General features: G+C 32.5%; 2 protein-coding genes across 2 annotated transcripts; both read right to left on the reverse strand.

Annotated features, from left to right (window-relative positions):
- Positions 1-3,236: 3,236 nt before the first annotated feature.
- Positions 3,237-7,199, reverse strand: LOC148304319 (uncharacterized). Its single transcript, XM_088268621.1, has 2 exons — positions 4,325-7,199; positions 3,237-3,915 (listed from the first exon to the last, which is right to left on the reverse strand). Exons 1-2 carry the CDS (start codon positions 7,087-7,089, stop codon positions 3,861-3,863), a joined length of 2,820 nt encoding a protein of 939 aa, XP_088124747.1. The 5' UTR covers positions 7,090-7,199; the 3' UTR covers positions 3,237-3,860.
- Positions 7,200-8,998: 1,799 nt separating this feature from the next.
- On the reverse strand, positions 8,999-18,679 carry LOC148304320 (trypsin-1-like). Its single transcript, XM_088268723.1, has 6 exons — positions 18,517-18,679; positions 16,918-17,072; positions 14,517-14,668; positions 13,058-13,266; positions 10,163-10,326; positions 8,999-9,259 (listed from the first exon to the last, which is right to left on the reverse strand). Exons 1-6 carry the CDS (start codon positions 18,566-18,568, stop codon positions 9,098-9,100), a joined length of 894 nt encoding a protein of 297 aa, XP_088124849.1. The 5' UTR covers positions 18,569-18,679; the 3' UTR covers positions 8,999-9,097.
- Positions 18,680-20,471: the final 1,792 nt, after the last annotated feature.

Raw genomic sequence — 20,471 nt, forward strand, 5'->3', positions numbered from 1 at the left:
ATACGTATATATTTGGCTTATTTGATTATTAAGGACATACTAATTTTCTTTTCAATGTTGTATTGAGTTAATAACGGATTCAAATAACTCCATTACTTTCATCATTATTTAAAATAATTTTTGATACCTTTTATGGTACACATTAATGAATTTATTATAGTTTTATATTGTCGAGTTATTGGAGTCTTTTGTACTAGTTAACCTAAAGTTATACATATTCTACTGGGTTTATCAATATCAATGACAGTGCGGATGTTACTGAATGCAGATATGTACATATCTACATAATTACTTTGGCAAGTATAAGCTCTGTCTACAATTGGAGAGTTCTGCATCGCCATCTACAATTAGGATGGTATAGTGATGGGCATCCACAGAACTGCTGACTGGAATGCCCAGGATAGAAGTTTGAGGGAGGCCTGTATATGATGCTGGGTTCATATGGTTCCTGAAGTAAGTCAGTCAGTATTGACTATATTCCATATTTACTTAATATTAAGCTTACATTAAAATTCCGTTATACTGTGATAATATTATCAAGAGCTTCTAGGTATTACAATTATATATGAGTAATTAATGAAATCTGTCTATCAATTATGTAGGAGGGCTCTATTTACTAGCATTATTAGATTTAAGTTTTGTATTGACATTTCTTGGTGGAACTGTATTTTTTAATAATAAAATAACAACTATGTATATTGTTTTTTTCAACATTTATATTCGAACATTATGTCAATTTGTGGGAATTATCCATTTATCTTGCATAATATATTCGATATTTGTGTTTTGATAAACGCTTTTGGTTTTTCAAAATCATAAATTATTTAATATCGGATAATATTCACTCCATAACAGTAGACTATACAGTCGTATCTCTTCCATTAGCTAATGCAAATATGAAAAACACAGAAAATTTAAGGCATTTAGAGGATATATTGCAAAGTATCATTTTTCTTTAGCACACGCTCCTTTATTGAGTTTTCCTTATATGTATTTGATATTGGAAATGTGAGCAAAATGTATGTGATAAGTAATAATTTTAAGTATTTCAATATGAAATTGGATATTCACCAACTATAGGTGTCTAATGTATTTAACATTAGTTAATACATCTTTATATCAGTGAATATTTTTAGTTAAGAGTTATATTATATGTAAATTATTTTTAAAAATATGAATTTTTACACTTTTTTGCAGCTTTTGTAAAAAATAAATTGTGCTAAGTGTGCCTTGTATCATATAAAGTATGAAACATAGTAAGGTATTTTAATATTAATTTTTAGTCTATTTGAATAACGCATATTATATAATTAACATCTCATGGTTTTATTAAAACGTTTGTGTTTAGTCACATAACTTTTATCGCAAGTTCCATGACTTGGTGTTCCGGTTCTTAGTTGAGTGTTGAAAATTGAAATCAGTTAAGGTAGTTTTAGTCAACATTCGATAGGAGTGCATTTGAAGAGAAATATGTATCTAAAAAAACATTTTTTTTTTATATATGTATCTGCTTTCGTGTTTATTCCGCTTCTGCACTTAAAAAAATGGTTCTTGGTGTAGTAAGTAACCTCCTTTATATTAATTAAAATCTGCATAACATCATTTATAACTACTTATAAGACTGAATTTAAAGATCAAAGTATTTTATAGTTGTAAATTATATTAAAAGACACAAATAAAACATATCTGTAAAGCCTTTAATTTGTTATTGCTCTGTATTCATTTATTAGTTGGAATAAATATATGAAACTACTAGAATGTTGTTTTTATTTTTATTTTTTTAAATTATGTACATTCATTTTATTATGTGAATTTCCTGTGCCAATTTACGGAAAAGCTACCTCGACATAACAGAACCCTTTAAATCTCATAGGACAATACACTTCTATATATTATTCGTAAATATTTTGTGGAAATGAATCCTTCAATATGATGCTTGCATTAAAAAAAATATAAATCTATGATATTAGAGGCTTTTGGAATTCAATACATAAAAAAATTGTTACAATTTTAGCCAAATGAAGTATCAAATTTATTAAAATTTTGAAGTCCTAAGTACTAACCAATTAAAAATACTCCAACTTCAAATAGCTTCAGATAAGTGTAGTATGTAATACCATGGATCTATTTTTGTATGTCAGAGATCTTTTTGATAATCGAATCTATATCTGAAAATCTTTAATTGACTTACTTTACTCAATTGATACTGATATTAATTAATTTGAAAAAATTGCGATTACGTATTGCTGAATCAGATTCATTTGTCACAAAAAGCAACAGTAATGTGATTTTGAGGTATAAATTTTTAGCCATTGGGAACACCCTAAAAAAAACTTTTGCATAGTTAGAAGCGATTTTTTCCATAATGGTCCATTTTTTAAAAACACTTGTTACATCCCTATTCTTGTTATCTATTTTTCATAACCAAATTTGAATACAGTTACTGTTCCTAATGCATAATGTTATAATTTTAACTAAGTCAAATAACTCACAAGTTTTTGTGAATCATCTACAATATTAACACATTTCGGCTGTCCAAACTCAAAACACAGTAAGGGACATTTTTTTAGTAGTGCGTTTTTTTTTCATTTCTAGACTAAGTAGATTCTACTTAGTCCAAAAATGCAAAAAAGAACGTACTTCAAAAAAAATGTCCCTTACTGTATTTTAAGTTTGGATAGCTGATTTGGGTCAGGTGTTTTTTTTACGCCTGCAGACCGCTGGCGGCGGGATTTCATAATTGTGTATATATAGTTTAGACCTTAACAAAGAGATTGGCATATTCATATTAAAACATCAAATAATTCATTATTTTCTGACTTTGAAATTGGTGCAGAAGATAAAAATACCCTTCCCATCCTTAAGCATCAATCGACTGAACGGGTAGAAATACCTTTCCCATCCTTAGTATGTTAATGCCAAACGATACATTTTATGTTTAGGCTTGATAAATAATGCTAATAGTGTCGTGTCACCTTTTGGGAATTACGTTTTTATTTTAGTATGTTTTAAATTGTTTTTCTTCTGCAAAAATTTATGTGTTTCTATTTTTTATCAAATTATGGTTATTTTATGTTTACCGCTTATTATAGTAAAAATACAAAGGTAAACATTTTTGTTTATGCATTGGACAAGATAGTTTAATTGGACAAGATAGTTTAATTCTTCATTTCTAGAGGTAGAGAAGAATTAAACTATTTAAAAAAAAGGTTAAATTAAAAACGGTTTTGCTGCTACACTTTATTAATTTCAAAGCATTATAACATATTTTATTACAATAGTGAAATATTTAATTTTTTTATCTCTAAAACGTTAATTTAACAGTGGTATTTATATTCCATAAAAATTCTACACTTTTGAAAGATAGCTGAATCCCATATTTATAACGGTCTACTCTTTTTAACATTCTTGATTCTACAGGGGTAACTACTCTATGAGTGGCGACTACATGAAAATGTATGGAAAATACTTCACTTAAATAAATATTATTAACATGTACTAAGTATTTTTTAGTTTATAATCTGAGATATTTTTACTACTTGAATGGAAAAGAAGTACTCTAAATATTTATTCAATTTATAAATGTTTTTGTATAAATAATATTACATTATTTTTATTTTTTAAAGAAACCTTGTTTAGGATTCTAATTATATGAGATTTTGAATATATTATATTTGACTTTGTTTATTTTAATATTTCATAAAATATATAATATATAATATTTTTTCAGGTACCTACATCTATTTAATAAATAGTATTAAATTATTTTAGCATCTTATATAAATATCGCTCATTAACATTGTCATAGCCATTTCTCTGTCGTAGGGGAGGTTTGTGGTTGCTTTGTGCTGATCACCATATTAATCCACCTTGATTTTGACCATCTGCCCCCAGTTTTGGATAGCCCTGAAGAATCTGTTAAAAAAAATCACTTTTATCATTTTATATTTGCATACATAATAGGCGGGGAAAAATAAGACTGTTTACTTCAACTTAGAAGGGGATTCACATAAATATGTATCCGTTATAATTAAAGGATTGATATTCATAATGGTAAATGAAATATAAATATTAGAATTCAAGCAAGTATTAGTATTCACTAGTAAAAATGCTGCCGTTTAAAGAAAATTAAGAAATCTGTACTATACAAGGCTCTAAAGAAATTCTACGGAATGGGAATGGATAAACCTGAAGAATTGCATATATTTTTTTTTAAGAAAAAAGTTATAATATTCACTCCATAACACTGGATATAAAAATATGTAAATACAACATTTAATTTCTAATAGAATAATAAAAAAAAATATCTTGAAAGAGAACTTACCCAGATTTCATCTTGGAATCCTTGTATGTGCTTGCAATTTGAAGGAATATGGTACAGATGCAAAGTGCCTGCAAGACTTGAATTCCCAATTCAGCCATTGTCGGATTGATTATCTCATCCAGCGTGTTTAATTTGAAGGTTGACTTTTCATATTGCTCCGGAGACGCGATTAGGCGCTGGAATCGAATGTCCTGGGTCTCAATTCTACGTTCTGATATTTCGCGAACGTTATTTGTTTGACGATCTGTACGGCGATCGGTGGCCATTCGTTGAGGGTTGGATCTGGCTACCCTTGAACTTTCAGCTGCCCGAATGCGACGTTCAATGTGTGACCTGCTTAGTTGCCTCCTAGAATCTTCAATATGATTTTCTGAAACGCGTCTTTCATCATTTCGTCGTTCACTAGATAAGTCAGTTCTAGAAACCCGTTCATTAAGAACTGAGCGTATGTTCCTGTTATCGATTTGAGAAATGCGACGGGAATTCGATTGATCGATTCTGTTATATTGTCTCCTTGTATTGTCATCGAGTCGATTTCTGGAAATGCGCCTTTCTTTGTTTCTTCGTTCACTTGATAAATCCAATCTAGATGTGCGTTCTGCAAATCGCCTTTGTCTATCACCTTCAAAACGGTTTTCAGAAATACTTTGCTCCTCAATTACTCTTTCACTGGAATGGTTGATTCTAGATCCAAGCTCGGCAGAACGAGAGGGCACATTCCTGTTATATCTACGAGACATGCGTCCTGCGGATTGGGATCGAGTGTTAGAAAGGCGTCGCTCATTGGAGAACCGCGTCATTCTCGAATTTTCTTCTACACGGTTTTGTGAAATGTGTTGTTCGCCATTTTGTCGTTCATCTTTTAAATCAGCTCGTGCTACATATTCAACATTTCGCGAACGCTCATTCATCCTTTCTTGGCGAGAAATGAGACGATCATTAGAAAATCGCTGGATCCGGTTCGGTTGTGTCCGCATATTTTCTCGGTTCTTGGGAGAAACACTCCTCTCCTCGGTTTTTCGATTATTTGATTGGTCATTGCGAGTTTCTTCCAGAGATCTAGAACGAAGATTTCTGTTACTGCTGCGAGATGCACGATGATCCATAGTAAATCTATCAATCCTGCTGGCTTGCCTTTGTACGTTATCTACAGTGCTTCGATATTCTTCTGTTCTTCGCTCGGAAGATACACGTCGGCTGGTATCAATATAATTATCGGTGATTCTTTCATTTGACCGTTCTCGGCGAGTTACGGATAAGTCTCGTTTGGATCGGTGTTCTCCGGTTTCTCGGTCTTCTCGTCGTGTACCTCGTTCTACGCTACGGTCTAATTTTCTTTCGCGGTTTGCTCTTACTAAGTTATTTCTCGAAGCGCCTTCTGGATAAGTGTTCCTCCGTAGGCTGTCTTCATACATGCGACGATCATTTGCAGATGATCTTTCGATTCGTCGGTCTCCTATTTCCGCACTTCGGATCCCGCGAACATTCTTTACTCGAGACATATCCAATCGGCGTTCACGAATTTCCAACATGTTCGGAACATTTCTTGCGGCCCTAGAAACCGTCACTCGAGATTCTCTCTCACTCCGGGAAGAACGGATCCGCTCACTTGGCAACCTTCTGTCTACCCGTTCGCTAGAAAATCTTTCCATCTCTCGGCGTACAGATGATATCCTCGCGTCTACTGTCCTTTCAGTCCTTCTTTCAGACAGACGATTTAACGCAGAACGCTCGTTAGATGCTTCGCGCTTAGTCCGGAAAATTTCCCTGTTTCCAGCTTCCCTTTGTCTAGATTCTTTTCTTTCGGATAATCGACGTTCGACTGCTTTGTTAGCGTTGATATCGCGTCTCTCGTTTGACACACTATTACGTGCCGAGGGGTCGACACGACGCTCCTCATTTTTGGCGATACGATCAATATTGATGCGATTATTGTTCTGTAGAGGTGATAAGTTCCGTCGGTTTGTTTGTGAAATTTCCCGCGTTTCTCGGCGATTTGTAGAACGATCTACCTGTAAATTGCCCTCCAACAGTCGTCGGTTCGTCGATACTGCCGATGCTCTATTCTCGGAAGTGCCTCGACCTACCCGGCGTTCTTCGTTTCGGCTTTCGACCCTGGTGTCACGTCGAATAGCGAGGCGATCGGTGGTTCGTCTGTCGGGATTGCGGTTGTCCGAATTCATTATATGGCTCGGCATTTGATGGTCCGTGATCCTGATTTGATTGTCTCGTGCCTGCGATACTGATTCGCGCCTATCGTTTCGGCGTTCGGCAACAAAACGTCTGGAAATTAGTCGAATTTCATTTTGTCCTTTACGATTTACTGGTGATCGAGTCGATGGGTATTGCTCGTTTTCGCGGTTATTCCGACGTGTGGTTAAGCTGATTTCCCGTCGCGCTCGGTCATATCTGGTCTCTCGGCCCTCGAACCTAGAGGACACAGTGGAAAGCCGTTGTCGCCTATTTGATTCTCGTGCCGCGGATGAATCTTCGGAACTTCTTTCCCTGTAAATTCTGCTATTTTCAGTCCCGAGATGGTATCTGGATAAAACGACCCGAGTTTCCTTCAAACCGATGTCATTTTTCGCCGCGTCTTCCTTGGCCTTAATGAGTACGTCGTTGCCTTTATTCCCTTTCTCGTGTCTCTCGCAGACCTTGTCATCTAGTTGGATGCCGTCGCACACGTTTTCGATAAAACTTTGAGATGGACGTACGACGAGTAGGAAGAGCGCACCTACCGCCAACAGAGTATCTCTGTACAACATGATGAAATGTCACCGAAATACTGCGATGATCGGAAGTATTTCTGTAAATGCTTCTTTCAGTGGAAAAGCTTCAGGTGCTGGGTTCACTCTCTTGGGAGAGTTACCGAAGAACTGTGACAATCCGAGCTCTTCCGAGGCTTTTTATACTGCGAAGCTCCGAAGTAATTTCACACTTGTGTTGGCAGGTATTAACAATTTGCAGCACCCACGTACCCCGTAATGTCCATTATCTGTCCCTCCACACGCCGTGGCGTGTTGGGGGGGTTCCCGGTCCCCGGCGCCCATTCACAGAACGCTACTGCGCAGCATCCACTCATCATTCATCCGATAGGAAACCCGAGCGGGTGCCTGGCTGAGCGACCGAAATGAGATTTTTTCAACTTGTTCTCACCGTTATTGAATTTATTGTTCACAGCCGTTTGGAGCGTACGGTAATCGAAATCTGTGTCAATGCAATTTGTCGACAATAAATTGGCAAAGCCTTAGTTCAGGGTTGCGTAAAAACAGAATCGTCCATTAGTGTTACAAATTATTTTAACGCAAGAATGTTTGTATACCATATATGAAATTTAGAAATCATCTAGTTAGATCTGCGTAATATCAAAACCCTTAGTTTTATGGACACATTAAATGGCTGCTGAAAAGTATCGAATATTATATTAACTTTTCGAGATTTCCAAAGCTTCAATTCAAGAGCCGTTTTCCTAAAGGTAACTTCTTTAAATGATATATTTTTTTTATATTATTTTTTGACATCTCATATATTATTTCATTGAAGACTAATTAAAAAAAAAAAAACAATGCTGAAAATGCTCATATTGTTTGTAAAGACGGATTGGTGTGGGGTTTGATTCTCTCTGCTAACCCTCGCGGTAAAGCAGAGTGATGGTTAGTTTGTTAGTTTTAAAATAATATTATTATGTAAAAAAAAACGTTATGGTCGACCCTGTTAGTTTTTCTAGAGGAATGTAGCAACTCGAGGGCTGTTGTTGACTGATAAATTCAGTTAGGTCTCAGTTGGTAATTCTGCCGCTCCGGCGACCCCGTGACGTCAATCCATTCACGGCGACAAAATGAATTGGAGTTAGAGGCGGTGGCGGCGGGCGGCGGAGGGCATCGATTATCCACAGGACTTACAGGACATATATTTATATGCAGGGGCGTGCCTTCCATGTAGGCAGAAAGCAGTGTTCCCTATCCTAACTTGCTGGCGTGACATATAAAAACCCAACCAGTACCTACCCTACCTACTAAGTAGTATCACCTTACCTTACTACCTACCCTAGTAAGTAGTACCTAGCTTACCTTAGGTACTGCGTACCTCTACTGTGGACCCTAATTAATTCTCTTCTCTCTTCTCTCTAGTGCACGCATTGGTATCTATGGTATCTATTACACATTCATTTCAAATCCTCATGGTACTCAAATCCTAACTTTGTGGTAATATACAGAGACCTACTAGATGGATCTTGTAGTGTTTGTGTTTTGGAAAACACATAAACACATCAAACAAATCCAACACACACTTCTTTTGGTCAAAAGAACAATGGTGAAATAGGCAGATCTGAATTATAATAGATCGCATCATTTAGCCATGTCGTATTTAATTGCATAATCAATTCATATAATATATATATATATATATATATATATATATATATATATATATATATATATATATATATATATATATATATATATATATATATATATATATATATATATATATATATATATATATATATATATATATATATATATATATATATATATATATATATATATATATATATATATATATATATATATATATATATATATATATATATATATATATATATATATATATATATATATATATATATATTACAATTATATTGATTACAAAAATATATTAAATATCACCGAGTTTTTTTCATATTATTATTTATTTAGTTAATTTTAAAATATATTTTTACAAAACATAGATGATTATATTTAATCCCTTTTCGTTGATATCTTGTTAACATTAATTGGACATGTGGCTCAATACTTTGGTTCGTGTAACTTTGGCCCAGTCATCGTTATCCATGTGTTCTTCTATAAAGTCGATGAATGAGGAGACTTTAGTGTAAACTGTAGGTGCTCCTTTAGATCCACAAGGGTTGTAACCCCATGAAACAATACCAATCTGAAAAAACAAACAATATTTTAACGTATATTTTGTAATTTCATATGATATACACTGTCCTGGTTTAAAATATCAAATTTTAATCAGTCCGCTTATAAACACCGATTTGAGATCGGTATTTTTACACACAGTTATTATTTTCCTCGATAATTATTACTGCACACGTTATAACTATTACTTAAGTACCTAGAAATGACAATGCCCTATCAAGGCGAAACAATTGTCACAATATATATTTTTTATGTGTTGTTTGTAATAAAATGCATTTTAGTAGGTAGACTCTAATAATCAGTTTGATGTTAATATTTGATATATAAATTAAAATGGAGTTCTACAAATTAAACGCCAAATCTATAAATAATTAGAGAAGTTTTTTACATTATTTTTAACATCTCAACATAGATTTTGTGAACATGTATTTGGACACACTCAACATGTTGTAAATAAATTAACTGATTAAATTATAATTTAAAATAATAAAATGAAAAGGATATTTTCTAATGTTTCCCATGTATGTGATCCAGGAATCAAACCACACATACAAATGAAAGAGTTTTTTTTCTTGAATGTTTTTTGCAGATACTTTGTGGCACATTTTATAAACTTTATATAATAAAACAATTTTTATTTTAACCACTTTTTTATTGGTTCATTTTTTCTCCAACCGGTTTCTACAAGAACCTTGTCATCATCAGGGTTTAACATGCACAAGGTTCTTGTCGAAACCGGTTGGAAAATAAAAATGTACAAGTACCTAGCTAAAAACAAAGTTGTTTTATTTTAGAAAGAGTTTCAGCTCAATAAAAACTTTTTTCATCTCACCAATAGATGACATTAGTGAAATTCTAGTAATTCAAGCACAATGTTTATTGACACACAAGTAAATTATAGAAGTGTCCGAACCTGTACAAGGCCCCCCTCGCCCTCCTGCACCAGAGGGCCTCCGGAGTCCCCGTTGCAGCCCCCCTTGCCGCCCGACAGGGGGCCGGTGCACACGTTGGACTCCTCGTCCAATGGGTTCCTGTCGTCCGGACTGTCGCGGAATGACTCGACGGAATCGTTGCACTCTGAAAGACATGAGAACAAATATAGAGCCATAGGAAACAAGCTAAGAAACACATGGTGTAATTGAGTTAAAACAAAATCCGTAAACGTTCTAACGAAATTCATGAAAGAATTAATAATAATTCATTCAAGTTTTTACATGATATATCGTAGTCATACAGGAGAAAGTGCATTTTTTTTACAAAAACGTGATCGTTGACTATTAGAGAACTTACTAGCTTAACATTACCCTGAAAAAATCCCAAAAGATTTTGAACTTGAAAGTATAATATATTGACTTGTTAAAAATGACCAACTGCATTGATGTTTATTTTCTTGCCAAGTAAAGGTGACTTAAATGGCCTTCCTGAACATTTTACGTTTTGTTAGTTGGTCACTTTTTCCTGTAAGACTACGATATATATATACAGGCGTTTTTTTCATGTAATGCGGGGGAACAGCGTTGCGGCACTTTTTTTCATGGATATATTTTTTTAATGTTTCAAAATCAATTACACGAAACAATGCTTAAGTAATTACAATCTTTATTTGTGAAATTCGTCAAAATGATAGGAAAAATAGCTTTAATTTTTATTTAAATGATATTTAAATATAATTTGTTTTAGCAAGCTTGACATGAAGTGAGCTCTGGGATCTTTTGTGTTTGAAAAAAAGCCCTGTATATGTATGCATACATACATTTAGGATAGCAGCATTTGTATTCTCGAACCGAGTATATGTACCTACCGTTTGAGAATACTAATGCTGTCATCCTCCTAATACAGTTGAATAGAGAAATACTGAATTGTGATTCCTTTAGGGTCACTAATATGTACATTAGGATAGGGGATATGCAGCACATGTATTGCATAGAATTATAAAATATTTATTATTGACAAGTAAATTTAATTGAAAAGTAAATTACCATTAAACTCGCCCCACCAACTGATATTGAGTACCTTATCTAATTTTAAAAAGTGGGATGAGGTATTTTAATAAGGATCTATTCAATCTTCAGGCTAAATTTAAATTAAGGGTAAGCTGATGGAAATGAACCAATTTTCTTCTACCTCAATCAGAATGATCGTAATCGGGTATATGGGTAGTTCTTTTGGTGAGGTAATTGAAATTCTAATGGGTTTAGAGGTAAGACATTATTGGATCGTGTCGTTTCTGCAGATGTATCCTTGTTTGAGAGATAACGAGAAAGAAACTGGAAATTGGGCAGGCGCTGCTGGAGCCTTTAATCCTTAAAAAATATATTGTAAACTAATTTTAATAAGCACCTGGAAGAGCTTTGTACTAAATTTAGTATCTTTTAAGGTATTAATTTTCTCTGAGACCTCTTTGTGGTACTTTGGCACTCTATCTCTCTGTTTTTCAGGATTTCATAAAATCTAAATATTAGTTTTATATCATTAATATTTCAAAAATAAATATTATACCATTTTCTATCAAACAAAATAATTTTCTTTAAAATTAGCTGTCTTGATGGGAAAATTGTTTGGTTCGAAACCAGTCGACATTACAATTACGTAAATTAAAATGAAGTGATTTTATAACAATGTTTTATTAGTTTTCGGTTTGTATCAAAATTAATAAAAACAGTCAACAGAAAAGTAACATGTTCTGAATAATGGGATGACCAAAGACGAAAATAATAAAAACTTCAAATAGAGATATTTTTACGTAAGTTTACTCTAGCTAATCATTTTCGATTATCATTTCGCCCACTCCTTTCAAGAACGTCATAAATCAAAAAACTTGATTTCTCAGGAGAACGTGTTAAAAAGTTTAAAAATATAATACAAAGTATTAAAAATAAATATCAAGCCACTTATTGAACTTTTTACTGTGTAACAGATCTTTTTAGGTAAAACCTGAAGGTTTTTTCTCCATTTGGAAAATATTAAGTAAAATAAAAAAATATTAAACCTTTTCTTCAAAATACAAAAACAACACTTTCTGCCCTGTAGCGGGTAAATATTAAGTTAAAAATATGCCGCTTTTGCTGGGATATAGTACATTATCTGGGCATCCCGAAAATATGCACAACTGAAAATTGTCGATTTTTGATTTATGACGTTCTTGAAAGGAGTGAGCGATATATGAGCAATATGACGTTTGCGCATTATTTGTGTATTGTCGTATGATTATTCCGCAGAACTTCGAATTCATCAGCTCAGGATAATAATTTTATAAATATTACTCACAACCAGGCCTTTTTTTTAAACAAAAATGGTCCCGGAACTCACTTCAAGCTTTATACTTAAAAATATATATTCAAATATTATTTAAATATTCATTACTTTTCCACATTTTATCATTTTGACGAATTATAAAAACATATATTGCAATAACGTAAGCGCAAATATCGTTTCGTCTAATTGATTTTCAAAATATAACAAAAATACATGTATTACCCGTGAAAAACGGAGCCGGAACGCCGTTCCAACGCATAACATGAAAAAAAGATCCCTGCTCATAACTATGCAAAATAACTTCAAAATCCTTTATGTTTAATTTGATTTTATAAAAAAAAAGCCTACGTGTAATTAGTCAGCAAATTAAAGTATTCTTATTTATTTAATACGCATGTATTCAAACCGGTAAATATGAACACCACAAAATAAATAATTTTTAGAATAAAATAAAGTGGGGAAAAAAATATGTTTGGCAAGTTAGAAATTCGGAAAATGAAAATGAAACTATTAAAATTTCCAGTCAGAATTAGGGTACATATTACAGACGTACCCTTGAAGGTCAGCACGGGAAGGTCGACTTCTTGCAGGTACTCCGGTAGCCTGCTGCCAGGGGAAGACTTCCGCAGTCCCCATCCGGTGAGAGTGGAGTCCCCGAGGGGAGTACTTCCGGCCTCGGGCAGACTTATCGGCTGCACTTTGTCATTGAAGATCAAAGCCGTCCTGACCCTGAGCAGAGCGATGTCGTACGGATTCACATCACTGAAAACGTCAATAATAAAATAGTTAACAAGAATATATTATATTATTTTTTGACATCTCATCAAAGATGAAGAAGAATATGGAAGTCTGGGATCTCACATACTAATATAAGAGTTTCTGCTTAATAAAAAGCTTCTTTACATCTCACCAATAGATGTCTCTAGTGAAGTTTTAGTGATTCATGAACAAGGTTTCTAAATTGGTTCATATATATAGAACTTCCAAGAATTTGAGTAGTGTGGTTGTCAATAATGGGTAGAATTGGTGAATGTTACACGTGTGTAAAGTGATCACTCAAACCAGCCTATGACGGTCGTAAGCCCCGTAAATGCCCAGACTTCCATATTCTTCTTGACGGTCGTAAGCCCCGTAAATGCCCAGACTTCCATATTCTTCTTCATCTTTGATGAGATGTCAAAAAATAATATGAAAATAACTCCTGTAATTGGAGATAATCCAGATTTTGTGAACAAGTATTTGGACACACTCAAAATGTTGTAAGAATATATTATTTATAAATTCGGCATTAATTTTGTGGAATGACATATTGATTATTAAAAAAAAACACTTGTTTGATACCACTTAATGAGTTTTATATCATTACACACGACTAGTTTCGAAAACTGACAGACGTTTATATATATATATATATATATATATATATATATATATATATATATATATATATATATATATATATATATATATATATATATATATATATATATTATTTTTGTCCGCCTCCGTAGTGTAATGGTCAGCACGCTCGGCTACCGTTCTGGAGGTCCCGGGTTCAATTCCCAGGGGGGGTCAAATAAATATAAGTGATTTATTCACAGTAATATTTATTCAATATTACCCTGGACTGGTACCTGAAGCGGATGGCTGATCACCTTTCCTTCATGTGTAAACGATGAAGATAACACTGCGTTTATATGAAGCTTTTTTTATTATTTTTTATTATTACATATATATATATATATATATATATATATATATATATATATATATATATATATATATATATATATATATATATATATATATATATATATATATATATATATATATATATATATATATATATATATATATATATATATATATATATATATATATATATATATATATATATATATATATATATATATATATATATATATATATATATATATATATCTGTATTAACAAGAATGTGGTATATTTAAAAGTTGTGAAGTTTAAAATTAATAAAAATAAATAATATTTACCCTTCATATTTAGGGTGTATGACTCTTTCTACCACCCTAGATACCTGGGTTGATTTTTCTCGTCCTTTGAGGCTGTGAATTCCAGCGTATACGTCCAGCGGGGTAAGAAAACTGTAAAATGTTTCTCCCACACAATGAGCTGCTGTCAGTACCTGTGACAATCGTAATAATAATTAAGTAATTGTATTTTGTCATTAATAAAAAAATGGTACCTATTCACCTTATCAAGTTACTTACTCGTATTATAAATAATTTTCAAAATCTGCGTGAAGTATTATTTTCAGAAAAGCCGTTTTAGAAAATAGAAAAAAAGTTATGAAAATAGAAATAAAGTAATGTTATTTGAAACCGAGCCATGGACTCCTGTTTTAACGTTCACGAACTTGAAATTACAAAGTAAATTCAAGAAAGATTTATTTTCAATAAATAAAGATTTATTTTCAATTATTTTCAATTCATCTCACCAATAGATGTCTCTAGTGAAGTTCTAGTGATTCAAGACCAAGGTTTCTAAATTGGTTAATATATATAGAACTTCCAAGAATTTGAGAATTTGAGTAGTGTGGTTGTCAATAATGGGTAGAATTGGTAAATGTTACACGTGTGTAAAGTGATCACTTAAACCAGCCCATGACGGTCGTCAGCCCCGTAAATGCCCAGACTTCCATATTCTTCTTCATCTTTGATGAGATGTCAAAAAATAATATGTGTTTTTCACATTTACCTTCCCTATCCTTACTATCCTACATACAGATAAGCCTGTAAAAGTAGAGGCTCCGTGAGTAATTCCTTTAAAAAAATACTTCTTCTTTAAACCCTTATCCACACCCGATGGTGCATAGGGCACTGCATCCTATAAACTCAGTGTTATCTTGATCGTTAACACATGAAGGAAAGGTGATCAGCCTTCCGCTTCCAAACCAGGATAATATTGAATAAATATTAGAGTGAGAAAATCACTTATATTTTTTTTCACTCACTACTTAAGGACTATAATCTGATTCTTATTGTCATCGAAAGCTTTCATTGTGCGGTTTATTTATAATCGCAAAGGGTTTTGCTGAGGTATCGAAATTCGATTTATAAAAAACCTACGCTATTGGGGTTACATTGTCGGTGGCTAACGTTCCGGCTTATCAACCATCCACAGTGACATTATTTTATATGGGGATTATGGGAGCATCGAGCTAAAAGCCCTTTCCAATATATTTTTTTATGGAAGATATATAATGGAGTCTATTTTCTATTTGGGCAACTTATAAATCTTATTCCTACGCACTCTGAAACCTCCCGCTATATTTCCGGGTACTGTATATTAACTTATTTTTTTCTCTTCGGAACCAAACATGCATACATAAAAAAATATATATTATTTTAAATATTATATCGGTATTCAATTAATCATTCAAATTATTTTGCGATACAAAAAATGCATTAATTTTTAAAACTTTCCTTCCTCAACCTTTTATATAGTTCTAATAATAACCCTTACTCCCCCAAATGATTTAAAAAAAGAGACTGTGCCTAAAGGTTTCGGTCTTCTTCTTCTAACCCTTATCTGCACCCAATGGTGCATAGGGCACTGCATTGTATTGACACAGTGTTATCTTGATCGTTATTTACATGAAGGCAAGGTGATTACTCCAGCGCTTCAGGGATCAGTCCAAGGTAATATTAAATAAATATTACAGTCTAAAATCACAAATATTTATTTTCACCCCCCCTGGGAATCGAGCCCGGGACCTCCAGCATGGTAGCTTAACACGCTAATCATTACACCTCGGAGGCGGATAAAAAGCTTTCGGCCTGGCATATTTATTTATTTTGATTTCCTCGTACACATAATTACAATAATGTGACAAAAATTGATGAGGCAAGGAAGTAAGGATTTATCGGATTTGGTGGTGTCTTATTTGGAAAATGTGACAAGAAGAATGAGAGGAATAAATGAGCTTGTGACGGAATCTTGATCGATATAAGATGTTGAATCCATTGTGTCTATCGTAGTATTGTATCTTTTGTTTTGTTTTTTTTAGGAATCAAATTTATTTATTTATTTTGAACTATACACATCCAATTTCATTTTCACGAGACATAAACTAAATATGCTATATTTTTTTCTAGGGCAATTAACAAATGTGGAGGTCCTCACCAAAAATTTATATTTCCAACAGTGCACAAAAAATCCTTTAAATGCAAATCTGTACTGTTTATTGTATTCTATCGAAATTTTAATGAAAGTTGCAACAAAACGTGACCAATCTCCTTGTTAAACCAATATGGAATTACACAAGCTAGATTACTTCCTGATTACTTAAAATCATTTATAATGGAAATATAGCGTTTTGGTGAGGACCTCCACAAATATTTAAAAAATATATAAAAGATATAAAATTGTTACCCAATATTCGTTCAAGATAGACCCTCCGCAGTTGTGCCTGTGCATCCAGAGGATCCTCTTCTGGAGGGACACTTGGTAGGGGTGTGAGTGCGGCTCAGCCTCGTGCCCTCCTACTACCTTCCCTGGTTTCTGCTGTGGACCTTTCGCAGGCACCCCTTGAAATTACTCTCCATTAGAATATATATCTTCAAATATGTTACTATATGCATGTCTTATATTTTTATTAAATATTTAGTATGTAACTCGATTAAGAGTGCGTATTTTTTAAATACTAATTACTCTTAAATAAAGAAAAATACATTAAATTTTAAATCGAATACAATTTTTTTGAATCTACTAAGTTGTATTTAATTGTTTAAAAAACACATAAAAATCAATGTTGCAACTAGGCGAAACAATTGTCACAAAATGGATTTTTATGTGTTTTTTGACAATAATATACAGCTTAATTAAACTCAAAAAAATCAGTGTTTGATCTAATATTGAATACATAAATTAAAATGGAGTACTAGAAATTCAACGTCAAAATAAAGAAAAATGCCTTTTATTTCATTTATTAGAACATTTTTCCTGCAAAAAAATTGCAAAGCCTTTGTCTTTTGACCCTAATAAATGTTTAATCACGAGAGGCGTAATTAAATAGTGGTGAAATATTTGAATACATTTTACTATGAATCTTTTTTTTTAAATCCACGAATTAAAAAACGTTTATAAATAAACATTTATATAAAAAATACTAAAAATTGATTAATAATACATATTTTACAATGTTTTAACATCGCTCCGTTGTGTAAATTCATTCGAGTTATTTTATTAAGGAAAAAACGTTAAGCCCCAATATGTGATTAATCGGAACCTAATATTCTTTAAAACCAAATGAACATTACTTTAAATTAATTTTAATTTATTTGAACATTACCTTAAATTAATCCAATATTTTTTTTTTAAATTAACTACATAATATGTAAATAATTTAAATAAATTTATTGGATTAATTTTTAATAAATAAAATTATTTAACTTGACATTTTTAATAATAATTAATTATTAATAATAAATCCCTTACCACACCCCAATGGTGCATAGGGCACTGCTTCATATAAACGCAGTGTTATCTCGATCGAACACATGAAGGAAAGGTGATCAGCCCTCCACTTCAGGTACCAGTCCAGTGTAATATTTAATAAATATTAGAGTGAAAAAATCACTTATATTTATTAAACCCCCCTGGGAATCAAACCCGGGACCTCCAGAACGGTAGGCGAGCATGCTGACCATTACACTACGGAAGCGGACAGATAATTAATTATTAAAAGCTATTGAAACCATTTTGATCAGATTTTAATGATTTATTTTGCTGAAGATTTCCATATTGGGTATAACGACTGTTCATTGGATTGAAACCAAATTTTTAAAAATATATAATGAGATATTTTTCGAAAATTCATCAGTTTTTATCTCGCGATCATACGACGGATAAATTAATCACTGAAATTTAAGAATAATTCTTTATTAAAATGATGTATAAAAGCCCGTTTATTGTATTTTTCACTGGCAAAAAATATACTATACTGTATTAATATGCATTTTAATATCTCACCACAGGCACCGTGAACTATCGCAAAACACAAAATGACTAATTTAAAATCCATTTTGATTGACTATCGTACTGACACACTGTTCACTTAATTGACAGGTTTTACGGTGCTCTTATATTATATAAAACAGAATTGTAAGATAAGGCTGAATTTGTGTTATGAATTATTATTTTATGCGGGCAAATAGCAAACATTTTTTCGAGAGATTCTATAGCAGAGATGACGTAGGTACCTCGATATACTTAATTCGAGATTTTGTCAGTGGCGTAAAATTTATATATTCAAGCACAACGTATTTCCATTAATCTAGAAAATTAACCATAAAAGCAGCAGAGAGGAAGAGCATTGACGCTTTCGAAATGTAGTGTTAGAGGCGCATTCTCCGAATTCCATGGACAGCTAGACGCTCTAACGAGTCCATTCGTCAGGAGTTATACTTGGATGGCTTGACTCTGGCCAATGTCTGTACACGACGGATTCTCCAGTTCTTTGGACACGTTGCGCGTGGCAATGAGGATAGCCTGGAACGACTGGCTGTGATCGGAAGCCTGGAGGGGAAGAAAGGGAGAGGAAGATCCCCACACGATGGACCGACGTAGCGCTCCAACCACCTCGGTGGTTGGAGCGCTACGTGCAGCGCAGTCAAGGGATATTGCTTCCACAAGAGTCACAACCCTTAAGTATGAGGAATAAGATGAAGAAGAGAGAAGAAAATTAAATAGGTGAAGTAGGTGTTTAATAAAATATAAAAAAATAAATCAAAAAAGGTTTTTGCAGATTTTAACCATTTTAACTATCCTAACTGCACGTGAGGAAATTTTACAGGGAAGGAAATAAAAATTTAGAAAGCAAATTATTTTAATCACGTAGTAGTATTTTCTTTTTAAGATTTAGATTCATAATGCTTGAATAACAATTTATTTAGTAAGAACTTTCTGCACAGCAAAATCACTATTTCTTATAAAATTATCTTATACACATCCAATGGTTCATACATCGCATCGACACAGTGTTATTTTGTTAATTACACTAAGGCAAAGTGATCACTCCTGTGATTAGGGTATTAGTCCAGGGTGATATTAAATAAATATAAATGTAACAAATCAATTTATGTAAGAAGACCCCCTTGGAATCGAATCCGGGACCTCTAGCACGGTAGACAGATACGTAAATAGGACAATATAATACATTAAAAAAAACGACACTGACTTGAAAATGCGACTTCATAAGAGGACAGTTCTGCATTCAGACGACGATATGATCGGATGTGGTCGGAAATGTGTGTAAGAGAAAAGCAGACGAGATCAAATAAAAAGAACATCTTTTATATAAATGTGGTATTTTTGTTGTTGTTTTGTTTTGCATTCATTATATATATAACTATTCTTCATAATAAAGCTTTCTAGTTGATTTATATTATTTATTGATTTATTAGATTTATGTAATTTTATTTATGTAGGTAACTACGAACATATTATTACACATATATCGTCCCAGGTTAGTTCATTATCTCAGAGTTCAATAATTAAATTAAATATTTCCAAATGGTCGTTGAACATATATAAAATATATGTAAAAAAAAAACATGACAAAATTATATATTTTTTTAAAGTTCCAAATATTGCTTATGTTCTGCAACAACAACATAACACCTTTTTCCCATTTATGGTATTAATGTATAAATGTAACTGTATGTCTATTTTACAGATAAAAATGCACACTGTAAACAATCATTCCTTAGTAATAACTAATGAAAAGTTGTTTCTCAATTCATTCGTTTTTACACCAAATAAGCGATATGTATTTTTTTCTCATTTTCTCGTGCGTAGGTACTTTAAAACATGTAATATAAACACGATAAACGTAATTAATCGTTTGTAATAAATTTATTGATTTTTTTGTTTGATTCTCAGTATCTGAATATAATAAATTAGAATACACTTGGAATGAAAGAATG

Source organism: Brachycentrus maculatus, unplaced genomic scaffold, assembly GCF_059751285.1.
Source record: "Brachycentrus maculatus isolate JH-2025_06_01 unplaced genomic scaffold, ASM5975128v1 h1tg000326l, whole genome shotgun sequence".
NCBI lineage: Eukaryota > Metazoa > Arthropoda > Insecta > Trichoptera > Brachycentridae > Brachycentrus > Brachycentrus maculatus.